Source organism: Asterias rubens, chromosome 19 (genome assembly GCF_902459465.1).
Source record: "Asterias rubens chromosome 19, eAstRub1.3, whole genome shotgun sequence".
Classification (NCBI taxonomy): Eukaryota; Metazoa; Echinodermata; class Asteroidea; order Forcipulatida; family Asteriidae; genus Asterias; species Asterias rubens.
Window position 1 is genome coordinate 442,470 of NC_047080.1, and position 17,570 is coordinate 460,039.

At 39.5% G+C, this 17,570-nt stretch overlaps 1 protein-coding gene across 2 annotated transcripts in view; it reads right to left on the reverse strand.

Moving 5' to 3' along the window:
• LOC117303193 (neural proliferation differentiation and control protein 1-like) overlaps positions 1-17,570 on the reverse strand; it is a 69,572-nt gene that overhangs the window by 5,897 nt on the left and 46,105 nt on the right. For both annotated transcript variants that reach the window (XM_033787326.1, XM_033787327.1), the window contains one exon: positions 4,196-4,286. In XM_033787326.1, coding sequence (XP_033643217.1) covers positions 4,196-4,286 — 91 coding nt within the window. The remainder of the gene's footprint in view (positions 1-4,195; positions 4,287-17,570) is intronic.

A 17,570-nucleotide genomic window follows, 5' to 3' on the forward strand; every position in this document is an offset into this window, starting at 1 on the left:
CGCAGTTTCTCTAACCAGCTTCTCCCTGTACTGCACAAAGAAAGTTCACTACCTTCCTTGCCCTGAAGGGCTTTGGAGGGTTTATGTTTCCAGAAAAAAGAGAAGAAGTTATAAATATTCCGAGTCTTGCTACTGATGTATCATTCCTGAAACTGAAACTTGTTTTGCTTTGACGGCCGTGTTTAAATTATAACAAAACCGCCAAGGGGCTTTAGAGGGAAAACTGGATTTCGGTTACCTATATTAGAGCTGTCGGCATCTTTTATTGAGCATCTTTTTTATTTGTCTGTCTTTTGAAGGGTTGGGGAATACAGAGAGATTTATTATTTCTCAGAAACTGTAACTCAAAACATTGATCAATCCACAACAGAATCTGACATGAAGATTGGATTTGTTCATGTATGAGACTCAAATGTATCATAAATCCACATTTTCTGTTCTTCTTGTTGACTTGCCGGAGGCTTTAACTACGTGTGGAGAACATTTATCACTCATCTGGGAATTCAGCTCACTCTGCTGACACATTTCTATCCTCAGAAACTGATTGCTGTTCAGAGTAGAAACGAGGATGGAAACCGGCCCCAAACAAAACATATTCACATTAGTACATGACTTGAAGCTGGTAACCCGTCATACTGACACCATCATATTGAGGTTAAAGCCCTAAACAAAAATGGAGGCTACATGTACGTGTATGTTTGGAAAAGAGCCATCTTAGTTCTACCTCACAGCATTCCATCTTTTATTATTTGTTTCTCTCATTCCAGCCCGTCCTTGACCATGTTCTTTGATGATCCCCACCCTCTCAATCAACTCTAAGCGTAAATTCAAAACCCTCTACTCCTCAATCTGGTATTTCCTCTCTTCTATAGCTGAGCGTTTTCTCAGCTGACAGGCTCCGTCTCATGCAGAAGCATTACCTGCCTGAGGGGAGTGGGGTGGGGTTGTCTTCTAGATGGTTGAGGTAAATTTGTCAATTTGATGTAGGAGCGTGGACACCGAGGAACATGTTGATGAATGGGGAGGAGGCATCAGTTCCTCTCTGTCTAATAACACGGTCCTTGCACTCATCAGAGTTTGGGGTTCATCAGACTCCTCACCCACATCCAATTCTTTCATTCCGACTCTTGAAAAACTCACTCATCTTAGACCTGATACTTCATTGAGGCACCTAAGGGGATTGCCTCCATGCCCTTTGGTCATTGCCTAGGTACGGTGCGGACTGCCCTTGAAATGCTCCAGTAGAAATTAACGATTTCCTCATAGGAGAAAATGCCTTGGTGCCCTTGCCATTACAAAAACCAAAGCAAACCGGGCTGCCATCTTCCTTTTCCTCGTCTGAAAAGTATCACCTTAGATCTTATAGGGTTTCATGGCCAAGCAAGTTGTTAAGAGTACCGAAGCATCAAGCTCTGGTGTTTCTGATCAGCAGAGTGTGGGTTTGTTGCTAGGTTGTTAAAGACACAAATCCTATTTCAAGGACAACTTTCTTGCATCACTCCCAAGAAAGTTTGTTTAAGATTTTAAGGGAGTGAAACAAGAAAAGCTTCTAAAAAAATACTTTATTTCTGATTTCAAGAATATCATATTAATGGATGTATGTATATTGCATGTACATGTACATTGTGTACTATACATTTAGCTGGTACCTGAGCATCAGCACCTCATCAGCATCAAGTGCACCGTGGGCACCAACCAAAAGGTCAAATGTACTCTGGTGTATTTATAGAGCCTCAAAGTATGGCATTAAACGTTCAAGCTAATATTGAATAAGAACGCTGCCTTTTAGCCGAACAAGAAGTTCATCATTGATTTCAGGGTTCTATAACGGTACCTGATTTCCCTAATGCAGTTTTCAACAAAGTGCTACATCCCCCGCCCCCCTCTCCCTCCCGCACAATTTATCTTTCTAAATGAAGAAGCCAACTGGAACGAGCGATGAGCCACGCTAAATGCACAAACCACACTGGTTTGTATGAGCCACGCTGATCGATTCTATAATATATTCAAACCTACTGCTACAATCTGAGAATCCATCACTCAGGGACCCTCCTCAAACCGCTAGAATGTTTAAAGGGTGGCTGCAGTGGTTTTTTTTTTTTTTAATTTAAACGATTAAACATGACTTTTTAAACCTGAAATATTTTTTTAAATTTTTCATTTAATGCGCAAGTATTTTAAAAGTGGTTTTCAAGAGATTAGGGGAACCCACCCCGCCCCTAAAAGGGAGCCTTCATGTGACGTCATGTCGGGAACCTGAGCCGTCGGGTCCCCTGGCTGTGTGCATACAGAGACGCGTGCATTGTGTGGCCTGTTACCTAGGCGCGTGTAGTTAGGAACCAGATTCTTTTTGCTGACGATATGTTTGAATTCCCGACGTGACGTCGATGGTAGGGGGCGGTAACAATCCACAAAGGGGGGGGGGGGGCATGACTTATTCGCTAATTACGCCAGTGAGATATGTCGGGGAAAAAACAAAACACATTTTATTGATGTTCAATACATATATCAGAAATAAATGACAGCAAAATTAACTGTTTTATTTTAATTCACTGCAGCATCCCTTTAATGTGGACATCTTTCGGGAATATTGACTGTTCAATTTGCATGCTACAAGCTTCAGGAGAATAGAGCTAAACTGCTCAATAGACCTCTCCGTAGTTAACGCACAAACCGCACTGGTTTGCATTGACGGCCGAATATTAGTAAAACATTCAATAGTGTTTACGGAACTTTGAACCCAACTCAATATTTTCTATTCTGAAAGAAACTACCTTGTATGATACATGTAGGTTGCTTTGTTTCTTACAAAATCAACACTATAATATTTGTGGCTAACTGTTCTTGTTTTGCATTTGGCTGTCCATAGTTTTCGTAACCTTGGTTGGCAAAGACATAAAGAAGGTTTTTGATAAGAAGTGCCCTTTGCGATACAAAAATTGCCTTGCCCTCTCACTGATGAAATTTTTGGCTTAGTGATGAACACTTTAGTATGGAACCCTTCCTTGCTCATCAAGATTGCTTAGGTACAGATTAAATTTGTCCAACTTTGCAAAAGTAAAGAGTGTTTAAACGCAACCCAAACCAACACTTCAAACCATCAATCTTTTCCATCCAAATTGTACCATAATCATTAGAGGACAACCTTATTGTTCCGATATTAAAACGTTACGTGTTTCTGGGTCTTCTTGAGATACTCGATGTCACGTTCTGTTTGCCCTGTATTGACATTTAATATCCTGTCTTTAGTCGTCTATCTACGCGTTTCTCTCTCCCAAAAGCAACAACAAAACAGGGGGTGCCCAGGTGTAACTTCTGCATGGCTGATCATGTCAGGTTTTCTCGGCGTGACAGATCGGATCGGATGACTCCCTTCATTGTCAACTCTCAACTTTTAGGTTGTTGCTACGACAGTCAATTGTCCGTCAGTCCTCACATGTTGTGTCTATTTATACTCGTTCGTCACACGCATACGCATACCAACTTAAATTACATGAAGACATTCAATGCCTTCCGCTCTCCAAGAATAGCAACAAAATTTATCACAACTGATCCGAGGGTCTGACAGGATGTTTGTAGGCATTTAAACTGTGAAACCCATGTATGTGAACGCTTTTTATTTGATTTTTATCACAAAAGTGCAATTACAGATCCCTTTGAGTAGTAGACCACAAGAGAAACTGACTGGGTAATTTTTTTTAAATATACCCAGTCAGTTTCCCTTGTGGTTTATTACTTGGTAATCCCTCTGCTGCTGCTTTTCAGGTTGTATTGTAAACTTGTGCTTGAGTTGGGTCAAACTTGCATAACAAACCACTAACATAAGGTGCTTGGATACAATGGGTTTATAAGGATGTAATTAATGCCTATTTAATAATTCCAGGCCAAGCATAGACCCTCTAAAGCCAAGTTCACTGGCACTTCATCTGTTAATGCCGAACTCTCACGCTGATTAATTAATAATTCAAGACAGTCAACTAATGAGGTGAGAAATGTGGGCACTCACAACTCCAATCAGAAATGCATCGACCGCACTGCATTTCACACTGCATTCTCCCTGCGTATGTTAACTTTACTGTTGGGGGACTAGAGTGCATGGTTTTTGCAAATAACAGACTAGTGGTATCAATACCGAAGCCATGACCACAGACCAGAGCAAACCTAGAACGAAAATTGTTATTGGATTTTGACTTACGGACATGTTTGAAGGAGTATGTGCACTGGGCCCCGTCAGTCCATAGGCTGGATATTCAGCTTCACTCTGGGCTTTGGCAGTTGTTTGGATTCTGTACGGAAACAAAAACAGATACAACAATTTATGCATTTAAATAAATAATATAAAAGATAATAACGGACATAAATAAAGAGCTGGTGTTAGTTATGCAAATTATGACGCTCCTAGGGTTATTGGATACAGTCTATAGGAAGTACGAGGTTACCAGAGAAGGGAAGTGGCCTTTGAAGGCAGTGAGCAAGCTAAACTTTATAGAACTACGACCAGAGTAAGAAAGGAAACGGATAGTCCCAGTGCGAGGCTTATGGGATTAGGAAAGCAGCATTGGATACCAAAAAACAATTAATGTTCGCACAAGAAAGAGGAAGACATGTGGGGATAAACTGATCTGAATGATGGAATATCTCGTAGGTGGACTTTAAGTTTGACAAATTAAATCTGAATCAGGCCTGATGATACTTCACAAAGGCAACAAAGGTGAATGCCTCCATGCCCCATGGTCATTGCCTTGGTGCCCTTAAATGCTCCAGTACTTTACAATTGGTGCCCTTTCAAAAACAAAGCATATCCTGCTGATTTCTTGAAACAAATTCAAACCCCCGAACCACACTTGAAGAAATTGACCGTCTTAACTACAAGATGAAATGCTCCTCTATGTTCGTTACCATGGTAACTGAGTGATGCGGTCATCACTAGCCCATAGATCTGGCGGCAAATTGTACATTTTATAAACGTACATTGTAGGCAAACATCTGTATATCACTTGCCCATCACTTAGAAATTAAGGCACATTTTTGCTACAAATTGACAAGCGAACAGTAGTTAAGGTAATTTATTATCAAATGAGAGTGGTTTTTTTTCAGGGGACAGTCATTTATTCACAGACTTGTAAGCAGATTTGACGGGTGAAGTATCAAAACAAATTTACTTGGACAGGGTCCCCCAAGGCCCAAAACGATAATATCCACATTTTTTCAAAACTGAAAGTTGAATTCAGGTTATTCAAAATTCATCAGAAAAAGTTTCCATTGAAGTCAAACAATTGTGGATGGAGAAAAATTGAAAGATAACAGACTGTTTACAGTAAATTAAAAGTGAAATTGTGTATTTAAAAAATATGAAATTTTTTGTAATAAGACTTTTGTGGTTGTCCTGACACATTGTCCTGACACAATGAATAGTTGGAGTTGAGTACTAAAAATAATCTGCAAGTCTGCTAATTGGCTTCCATATCCCTCCTTCCATTGAAGGACAATGCTGGTCGTCAAATTGTCTTAATTACACCCTCCAAAAACAAAGTGCCCTCGCTACATCGCTGGATGCTATACAACACCTGCGGTGCATTGTGCAAGTATCACCAATACTAGCCGTCGACAAATTTGAGAAAATTCATAACTTGGAGAGACATGGATGAGCAGTTCAAGACAAGTGTGGATAAATATTCAAAAGAATTTCATGTTTCAATTTTCATGTTCCATTAGGCTGTTTACCCTACCAGCATGACCAACATTTCATGTTTCAATTTTCATGTTCCATTAGGCTGTTTACCCTACCAGCATGACCAAAATTTCATGTTTCAATTTTCATGTTCCATTAGGCTGTTTACCCTACCAGCATGACCAAAATTTCATGTTTCAATTTTCATGTTCCATTAGGCTGTTTACCCTACCAGCATGACCAAAATTTCCCAACTACATTGTACACATGTACAGTGTGTATGCTCCTTGGAGCAAGTACATGTAACATCATGAACAGAATGCAAAGAAATTTAAAACGTGTCTGCTTAACCCTTCATCAAATTCAGCGCAATTTTCCCTCCCCTGAAATTACAGTTTCATATCACCACCTCCACACAAACACTCACACGTCACAATGTTCCATTACCGAACATACAATGCCAGAGGAAAAGGGCTTTACTACAGTCGATAAATTTCCAACAACTCCACAACGTTGAGGTGTCTGTGAACTAAATTGAACGACATGAACACATGGAAACAACTGCCGAGTGAGAGTTCCTGTATTTAATCAAAAAAATTGGGGCAGCAGAAGAAAAAAACTACGCACCTACCCTGAAGATGCGTTGCTATGGGTGATGTCTTTCAACTCGTAACCAATTAATGGGCGGGTCCAAAAAGAAGGGGAAAAAAGAAACGCTTACAAAAACAAAGGATGAGGATGGAGGGAAACAAAATTATTGCGATGCTGTAGGAATTTTGTTTAATTTAATCAACTCCAGGGCAGTAGCATGGTAACGACACTTCACGCAATGTCCGCGACCAAATTAGAAAATATGTATTTTGTGCAGGACATAATGAAAACACCCGCATACATAATGGGCGTTGAATGCGCGTTGATTTATACTCTTTTAGATTCCTAATAAATCATCTTTGAAACGCATGACTAATACCTTAAGGTATACTCCATTAACAACGAGCTTCTTTACACACCAGGGAACTCATTTGCATAGTAATGAATAATTGACAAGTTAAGTTGCATAAATATGATGTTGCTGACAAGACTTCATGACAACCAACTGATTTTAATAGCTGTCTCTTTCAAGTGCCAGGTTTCCGTCTATTAAAAACCCAGCCTATTAGACTGACCTACGCGCAGTCACATTTGACCAGTACGGAATCATTTTTTCGTAGCACTATTATCACATCGCTGTTTGCAAAACAAACAAGCCATCTCTTAGCTTGAACACAAGGCAGAACCAGCTAAGGATGTCTTCAACATTACAGAAATCAGAGAGAGAGGAGTGGCCGTCCATTCCCCCATGGGATGCCTCTGTTTTTACTAAGACGTTCACAAAGTAAATTTCAAGCACGTACGATGCAAACAGGTATCCACTAGGAATTGTAATTCCACAGTTAAGCACTTCAACTTGGCTTAACCCCATGCTGTTATATCTGTACCGTGAAGATACGGAGAGGGAACCTATATTATCCCTAACCAGAATAAGATGAGAGAATGTGTCTTCAAGATGAGTGAAAACTAGGACTGTGTCAACGGAAAGAGGAGAAGAGGGTAATCTTGTTTTGGCCCCGTCATGGCTTGTTTGCTTTTTCACTTAAAATGGCTGCTGGTGCCTTTGAGAGTAACTTGTACACATGAGTCAAGTACAAGAATGTTTTAACAATGCATGTGATGTAGACTCGGCCAATATGAATGCACATGTACACAGCCACTGCTCAGAGAAAAATAAATTGTGTTCCATTGGACATTTAGCAATCCCCCCCCCCCACTAATGAACTGAGAGGACGTCATGTTTGGAGTAACTTTCACTAGAACCCAAGACAATTAAATTCCTCTTTTGGGCACAAACAAGTGGGCTACATCTACATCCTCCCGAAGACGATTCCTCCAACCACCACAGGGTCGACAATAATCTTAAGACGAATGAAGTCGCAGTCAACATTCTACCAAGGCCTCACTCAGTGACGCAGCAATTGCTGATGAGATAACCCACCATTAATTAGCAATCAATAAACGTGAATCCACCCCACATTAAGACTAAACCCGGTACAGCCTTAACGAGATAGAATAGATAGCGCAAACATTATACCACTAGCAGATCAATAATCCAACCCTCAATTAGTGTTTTTTTCCTCGTTGGCAATATTATAGATTCAGAACAGGTTCATCAGTACGATGAGATCATTACGGTAAGCATGCAGACCTTTATATACACGATCAGTCCAATTAAACATTGCAATTTAATGCCATAAAATTCTTTATTTAAAATGCACATTAACTTCTCCAGTACCCGCTTTTGTTTTGCATTTAAAACCTAAAATGCCTATCATTTCTGGGTCAATTTAGACATTCTCACAAAATGTCTTTGTATCTTGCTGCTTTGAATTGCCTTGGTACATCCAGACGTCAATAGTATTTCTTGAGTGCTGATGCCCTCTCTCTTATTTCTCTTTTAAGATAACTAGCAATCTTGCACTTTATCTTGACAGTCTTCTTAATTCTATTTACATGGTGGTAAATGTCAGCATTTCTTGAACTCTGCTTTGGTACAAAAATCGACTTTATAATCAGTGAGATAATAATTAAACTAATCATTTTTTGTCTTTTCTTTCTTTTTTAATAACTAGCAATCTTGTACTTTATCTTGACAGTCTTCTACAATCTATTAATACTTGACAAACAACAATTCTGTAACTCTGATTTATATGGTTGCCATTATCTCCAGCCTCCCCCATTTCAGTGGGCCGCAGAATTCTGTTCAACAATGGCTTCTAATATAACGCTCGTATTCATCACTCAATGACGCTGTCAAAGTTTATGGCTGAAGTCCAAGCGCTACGTACATGTATGAACCACTTCTATCAGTTCAACTATAACAACAAGTCCCATGCTAATGACAACTTTGAAAAAATACCTTAAAATAAGAACCTGTGAACAATCTGACAGACCAGTGAAATGGCAAGCTAAACAATCCTGCTGGCTGTATAGAGTCACTGAGAAACTTAAAGGAAAACCCTGATCTCCACCATCACCAGACAGTGATGCCTTTGGCGAGTTGGTCACGTTTTCTCGCCATAACGAGCCAGCAAGTCATGTCCTCTGGAAGCCCTGATGCCTCTCGATATCCCTACATGACCTTGTAATCGTCTATGGAGTCTTATAGTGTCCATCTACTACTCTTGACCATGTCTACAGGGACAGGTGTGCACCACCCATCAAGTCATAATAGAAGTGAATGAACTTTGAATGAATGACATTCTACTCTTTTGAATTCGCATGAGACTCGCGATTAACATTCATGAGATTTAGAACTACTAGAGGCTACAAAGTCCTCCTTACTTTCCACTACATGTAAACCACTGCCTGAACAATATTGCCCATATAGCTTCAAATTCAAGAACAACAAACAAAAGAATCCCTCAATGATAATGGACCAATTGAAAAATAGAAGAAAGCTGTCAGGCAAGTGAAATGACAAACTGGCTCGTCACTGAAGAAAGTTGAGGGCCAACGATGCAAGCTGCGACACACCATTCACTGCAATCAGTTCAATTTGTCCATGCTGTCCATTTGTCCATCACGAATGTGCACACAGACCGAGGCTCAACTTGTGAAGGGCAAATCCATTAGAAAATCAGAACATCCATCGGAACACTTTGAGTTTGAGATGAGTCTATGAGCAACGAGCGGAGATAAAAGATAATAATGACTTTCAGTCTACATGAAACCCTAGCTCAGTAATTAACCAGGTCTTGGCATTTGTCCTGCTTTATTTATTTACAGATGTGTATAATCAGTTTGAAGTAATTCATAGATATGTTCAGCCTGGTTTAGCCTATGGATTTTCTTCCCACTGATTTACACTTCAACCACCCACTGCCTCTGAGATGCTTAGAAAAAGGCCCTTAGCTCATGGGCCGGCGCTCCAATTTCATGACAAAAGTCTATTAGATCACAAGTTTTTATAGCTCTCAGAAATGTCATTGGACCTCAAACATCTCAAACCAAGACATAAAATATTTCCTTCTTCTAAAAATTTCCTTCTGCCCATTTGCAAAGAAAAGCTTAAGAAAAAAGAGCATACGTTTTGAAAAAACAACAAAATAAACCACGAAGGACACTGACTGGGTAAATTTTAATAAATTTTAGGTTGGTAAACATTAGACATTGTCTGACAAAGATAGAAACTTACACTTGTGTGTGCATTCACATCTCACTTTGCTGCCAGTGCAGACTCTATCTCAAACATTTAAACAATTTGCAAGTCAGATTCCTAAACAACACTTTTAAGACATACAAGCCCTAAGCAAAAAGACATTACTCTTTATTTATCTTGCAACAAAATCCTACCATAAAAGAAAATTTAAAGCTTCCGGAGTGAATTCCAATTCAAGTAACTCGATCAGGAGTAAGTTCCTCTGTTGGAATTGAGGCAGGACAAGGTTCTTTGTTTTAAGGTATTTCAATGACCAGGAGCCCTAGTGTAGTCTTTTTTTCAATTTCCCACCTGAGATCAATCATATAAATTTGATGCATAATTAAGTTTTGCCAAGGATACATAAAGGTAATGTGTTATATCAATAAAGTGGAGAATGGGGTTATTGAGGGGGAGGGGCCCATGAATAGGGTGTGGGGGGGGGGGCAGGAGTTGCTAGGGAGGAGATGGGAGGGGCATGTAAGGAACAATTTCATAGAGCAAGCTCTTGGGCTAATTACAACAGGAACATTTGCGAAAGCATCATGAATGACCAGAAAGATTTGGCAGCAGGTGTGTGTGTCATGATGAAGTTGTAATGGTAATGAACATACACCTGCTGTAGCATGGGAAACGTTATGGGTTCGAATCCCACCCCAGAAGTGTGTTTGTGTGGGGTTTTTTCAGTGGACTCAGGAAAGTTGAGTGGAAGTGCAATACACATCGATGTATGGGCTAACAACCAAATTATTTCTTTATTATACACAATTTGTCATTTGTGAAGGACAGCTCTGCTTTAAAGTTGAAAGAACAGAATGTGTATAGTTAGCAAAGTTGACTGCAACTGCCCTCGGACAAATCTCTCTGCCAACCTGACAAAAGTACAAGTGCTCCACAACCTACATATATGTCCTAACATACATCTTGTTAATCATGGTGCATTACGTCTGACAGAACTAAATGCTACGCTCAGTCAACAATGGATAAAATGTGCGCTAGAAACCACATCCACCAATCAGGGCGCAGTGATTGACGCCTGCAAGTGTGGGGGCAATTGATTGGTCGGTTTGAGAAAACATGGACCATAAGGAGAGACCACCATCTGAAACAAGGCTCCGATGTGAAGGATGATTTGAACCAAGGTCCAAAAATGTGGAAGGCAGGGAATAAAACACTTAGGCCAAGCTCAATGCCTGAATTGCCCAACACTGAATGCTTGAAATTGCCTCACACTGATCGCCTGAACTTCTTTCTCCCTCATGTAAAATTCATTCCTCGTAAAAAATAAAATATCAGGGTGGTCTATTATTATCTTTCAAAATCGGCTGAACTCTCCCAGGTCATCAGGGTGGTTAAGTTTACACTCTGTTTACCTCTCGAAAAACAATCTGCAAGCTTGAAATACATATTCATGTTAGGAGCAATTTTGATCACACCCTGAGTTATCACAGATTTGAGAGAAGCTGCGTCACTTTTTACGGTAATCAGAGATGGTCCACTTGTTCCGAGGAGGAGGTGCTTTTAAACCGCCCTTGGGAATATTGAGCTATGATTAATTAATGACGGAGCTGGAATGAAAATAGTATTTAAAGGGATCCTTTATTTTATTTTGTTGTTGTTGTTATTTTGGGCGGTATTTTCAACAGTGGATTTATTCCAATCTTGCAATTTTCAATTAACTGAAAATTATCATAAAATTTGGTGATCAAGCTTCAGTGAAAAGAGCGCCCAAAAAGACTATACTTTTCGAAGTTATACTTATAACTCTGATTGCAGCCACCAAAATATGGAAAAGTTATACTTTAAGCCGCTCAAATGCTATTTTTTCAACTTATACCATCATACAGACATCAATATTTTTCTGGAGAATCGGCTCCTGGTAAGAATTAATCATTCAATTTGCCTTTGAGTTCAAACTATAAACTCCCCCCCCCCCATCCCCTCACTCCTGAATAATTTACTTTAAGATGGCTGGGCTATTTTAGTTTGGTGAAAACACAAGTAGACAGTTTCTGAGCAAATGTCTACAAAAAAAGAACGATTTTGGTTTGAACAACATGAAAAGTACACAACACTTTAATGTTGATATCCCCGCATAACCAACTTCAAAAACAGCCGCAAATTAAATTTCCAGTCCACATAAACTTGCGTACGTTGGATTAGGTTTTCGGATCAAGTGGTACTTGTCCGACATAAGTGGATTACGAACGAAACCTTTCAAGAACTGAATTTAATGAATTAACGATCAGGTTCGGTCCGACAAGGAAGAGTAAAAAATTAATCAAAGACTTTGGTTGACTAGTTCCAATCTAAAAACTCACTGATTGTGAATTCCATACAAGTAAAAACAGAGATCCTCCTGTTTCTCGCATCTTGATGGAAGTTTCCAACGTGTACGATCTAAAATAAACTAGATTGACAGAATTTGGCTTACAACAAAATTATTGTTATTTCAATTTCCCCCCTACGGTTTTTCTCTCTGCATAGACAAAGAAACAAATTTAGCAGAATAACAAAGCCATGTTTGGGTTGGTTTAGAATACTGCATTTACAAATGGAATGCCTACACATAATAAATAAATTCAGGAAGAATTAATTCCTCGCAAAGATGAAAAGAAAAACAAAAAACGCAAACCACAAATCCAGAGGGACTGAATGAAAATAAATGAGCAAGACCCAAGAGGTTTTGGGGGACGAGTCGCAAGTTCCTTAAATTTCACTTCATTATTTTGACTTTACTAGAAATAATTCATAGTATGCAATTAAAGCAGGACAAACGTTCGCTCCTTGCTTTTGACTTTGCAAAGTATAGTTTGCTGACCCGGCACTACCAAGGAAGCAGGGAAACACAGTCCTTCATTTCAACACATTGAGCGCAGCTAAAAAAAAATTCCCCATAAAGGGACACATTGCATTCAGATTGGGCGCTTTGAGCTATGCAAAGCGGTAGCTATGAAGTTAATGTTGGGAAGATATTTTTAAAAGTAGAATATAATGATTCACAAAACTATACCTTTAATAAAAGATGTCAAGTTTTTCTTTTACATCGTGAAACAACACCATCTGAAGCTTTACGAAAATCTAAACTTTGATTCTAAAAAATGGTGGACCCTTTTCACACGAATGTCCCAGTTAAATTTGACTTATTTGGAACTGCTAAATTTTTTAGATAAAGGCTATACTCAATTTAATTTTAAATCAATCAAAACCCAGAAGATCTGAAATTAATTTCAACTTGATTACTAAAAATGATCCATCTTTTCATCTTGTTAATTTTGTTTGTTGAACTACAGAGCAGAAGCAGAAAGACTGTTTACACAACCTCCCCTTTGCCAATTATCTGTATGCTTATCAAATAACCAATGCAGTTAATGGACAAAATCACCGGTAACCGAGGCAGAGGAACAATAATCATTGTGACTGCATGATAACCGGCATCCATTTTCGGAAAAGGTCGATGAGGGGTCCAAATGAAGCTGCATTCATCGACGCTGGACCGGTTGGGGGAAAAATAATCTAGTTCTGAAGACGTTTTGTGTGTCTAGTCCCAGAAGGACCAATGTAAGTAAAATATCTTTGATCAAGTAAGCGATTTCTTCTCCCGAATCCATTGGATTTTTGTTGGAGTGAGTCAGGATTCTAGCAAAGGATGTGCATCTTGTGCTGAAATAAAAATGCACTGGCGACATTTTAGTAAGCAGATTTGTTGATGCACTAATAGATCGGTTCTAAGCAATGATCAATGCTATCATTGCTATAAAAACACAATTGCTTACTGAAATGGCGCCCATGCCATACTTTACTGTGAAACGATAGATAGAGCTCCTTGCCCGTCTTGGACCTTGCACAGAATACGACCTTCGAATCATGGTGAATAACCCAAGAGGTTTAGAGTTAAAAGATACAAAGTAAACGTAACAGCACACATACAATGTAGCTTAACCATGTACTTAAATTTTATAAGTCATTACTCACTACTGCAGTCATTTGAGACGTATTCACGTCGTATAATCTCCTGATGAAAACCACATTGTCTCACAAGAGTGCCTTGCACCCGCTCATTCCCCCCCCCCCTGACCCCTCCTCCCAGTCAAAATTCACGACACAAAGTCGCCGCCACTGCTACCTCTTTACAACATTCCACGGCAACCACACTCGGAACACGGAAATTCTCCTGTAGCTACAGCAACACAAAAGCAGTACCGGCTTTGATGATAATAAAGTCGGCGTCGGCGATGCTTGCACACACACACACAAAATAAAAATTTAAAAAATAACCTGATTGGTTTTTGTGCACATTGAGCTGGCCTGGAATTTAATCAACCCAAAGGGAATTTAAGGAGCCGGTTTGATTCATCTTTGGTGTAGTAGATGAATCTGTGTGGCTAAGTAGATGTACAGGCTGGCAAGACGGATCATATCCATGCAAAACTTATTGCTTTATTTTGCAAAACCTTTGAAGTTGTACATTGTGTACATATGCACATAACAGCTTATCTATCATAACTCCTGCTCCAGTTATTATACGTTGGTGTCGACAACTTAAAGGCTAAGATGGGAACTGAAACAGCACAAGCACAGAAATCACAGGCATATTACTTGGATAGGATTCAAACCCACAACCTTAGCAATTCTAGAGCAGTGTCTTTACCAATCACAGGCATATTACTTGGAAAGGATTCAAACCCACAACCTTTGCAATTCTAGAGCAGTGTCTTTACCAATCACAGGCATATTACTTGGAAAGGATTCAAACCCACAACCTTTGCAATTCTAGAGCAGTGTCTTTACCAATCACAGGCATATTACTTGGATAGGATTCAAACCCACAACCTTTGCAATTCTAGAGCAGTGTCTTTACCAATCACAGGCATATTACTTGGATAGGATTCAAACCCACAACCTTTGCAATTCTAGAGCAGTGTCTTTACCAATCACAGGCATATTACTTGGATAGGATTCAAACCCACAACCTTTGCAATTCTAGAGCAGTGTCTTTACCAATCACAGGCATATTACTTGGATAGGATTCAAACCCACAACCTTAGCAATTCTAGAGCAGTGTCTTTACCAATCACAGGCATATTACTTGGATAGGATTCAAACCCACAACCTTTGCAATTCTAGAGCAGTGTCTTTAACCAATTAGACCACTGAGATTGTCTGGTGGGTCCTCATTTGATTACAACTGTACTATATTCAAAGGACATTGTAATTTGTACAAATGTTAAATAACTTAACAGAAGTAATCTTGAAACTATCAAATCAAGCACACGAAAATGAAAATAAAATTATGCAAATCAAACTCCTCGATTCATATTTTTAATTCCAGAGGTTTCCATCAACCAGTCATCAAATCTCCAAGAATCTAGGTCATAATCAGCCCCAAGACATTGTGATGAAAACAACCAACACTTACATATAGTCTGTCTGCAGATTTGCATAGAAGTACTCCTTAGCGTTGCAAATGTACTCCTTCGCTGACTCGCGGGCGGTGGCTACATAGTCCTTCGCTCGCCCGAGCATGTCAGTGAATTCATCCATTGCACCAAATCGCTCAACCGCGGACGCCGGCATCTAGATGCCTTCTACTTTGTGTCATCCGCTGAGGAATAAAATCTCCCCTGGAACGAGCACTGTTTATGTTTGTTTGTTTTATTGTTTCCACACGCTTGAGAACTCTGTTAGGAATTGTTTCTGCATGTCACAAATTCTTTGGAATGTTTTATTTATAATATTTAATCGAGTATAAAAACAGACTTAAAAAAATAACATCCCTGCAAATCGCAAAATAATTTCCGAGCAGTACAAAAGTATAAAAAAAATGGGAAGGCAAAGGCCCGACGTAAAATTCACAGTACAGAGATGTGTCGATCAAGTCACCAAATGCACCGGTTTCCTAATCAGCTGGTACTCTGCAATGATGTCATCACTAAGTGTTTATATCTGATAACGATCAGGTAACAGGCCTTGTTTCACCATGGCAATATGCCATACAAACCCGACTCTGTCGGTCATCAACAAACACGCAACATCCACGTAGCGAACACACAAGAATCCGGCTAATTCTCTCCAGAAGTATGCTTCCCGTCAGAAAGGATGAATACAAAACGTCTTCAAGATGAGAAGATGATGCGGATACGAAGCTAGCTTATCACTGCTCCATCGTATCCCAAGCTGACATCGTTCCTCACGCACACACACACTCGTCTCCCCTTGCTACCTCAACGTCCACTGCCTCTAATACTGATGAAAAGCAGGCCGTGTAGTAAATACTCACAGCATCTTGCGTGTTGTAGGGATCAATGCTGCCATGATAATTATACACAACCACGGGCTGGGATGTTGATGAGGCAGGAAGAGGGCTTAACTGCGCATGTGTTGCTAGGGTCTTTAATTCAAATCAATAGGAAAGCTAGCCTCACCAAGGACGTAAATGAACAGTGTACATTAAGCCATAGTGTTTGCCAGCTAGCGTTGATCAGTACATTGCAGTTAAGGAAGATGACGATGATGCTGGGGGTAGACTTGCTTTAGTCTATCCACTGTTCATTATTCTTTATAGTTTCCTGTACGACGATGCTGGGTGGTAGACTTGCCTTAGTCTATTCACTGTTTATCATTCTTAATAGTTTCCAGGGCAGGTAGACTTGCACCAGTCCCTGTTTGCCATAAAAGTAGACAAGTTCCACTCTACTCCTGACATTACTTTAGTTTACAATACAGGTTTATTTTATGGACTTCATTTTGGGGTCTTTGTTGTGCATTAACGGCAAGAGGACTTATTTTAGTCTGAAATCCACATCATTTCCACTGTTAAGGTAGACTTGTCTAAGTCTACACACTTCTAGATTGTCCTCCAGTTTTAATGGGCAATTATTGACAGCTACTAAGGACATCAGTGCCGGGACTAATAACTAATTGGACTGAAATAGAATTTGCATCGAATAAATGCTTGATCATCTGTCGATACATATGTAATTTCACGCTGGGTTATTTAAGTATCGTGCTCATTAAAAAATACATCAAACACTGTGTCACATTTCCAGGAAACTTAAGAAGATAAAAAAAAATAAAAGAATTCTCAACTTGCAGGAGTTTATTAAAATAAGATCAGTTTGGATTTGTGTGCTCTGGAGGCCCTGGTCTTCTGCTTCGTTTTGTAAAAATACAAAAAACAGATGTCAAGAAAAACTTAAGTCAGATAAGAAGTACATGTACAGGAGCTTGTAGATAGTATGATGGGGGGGGGGGGGGGGGCATTTTGAGAAACGTTTCACTGAGAACAACTGCGGACATGGACAAATATATATCAACTTTGGATAGTATGATGGGGGGGCATTTTGAGAAACGTTTCACTGAGAACAACTGCGGACATGGACAAATATATATCAACTTTGGATAGTATGATGGGGGGCATTTTGAGAAACGTTTCACTGAGAACAACTGCGGACATGGACAAATATATATAAACTTTGGATAGTATGATGGGGGGGCATTTTGAGAAACGTTTCACTGAGAACAACTGCGGACATGGACAAATATATATCAACTTTTTATCCACCGAAATTTGAACATAAGACGCGTTATCGGTAACCCTTCTAAGAGTATGTCTGTTCCTTTTAGGTATTATTTTATCAGAACTGAGAAGTCTCCCAAATTCTG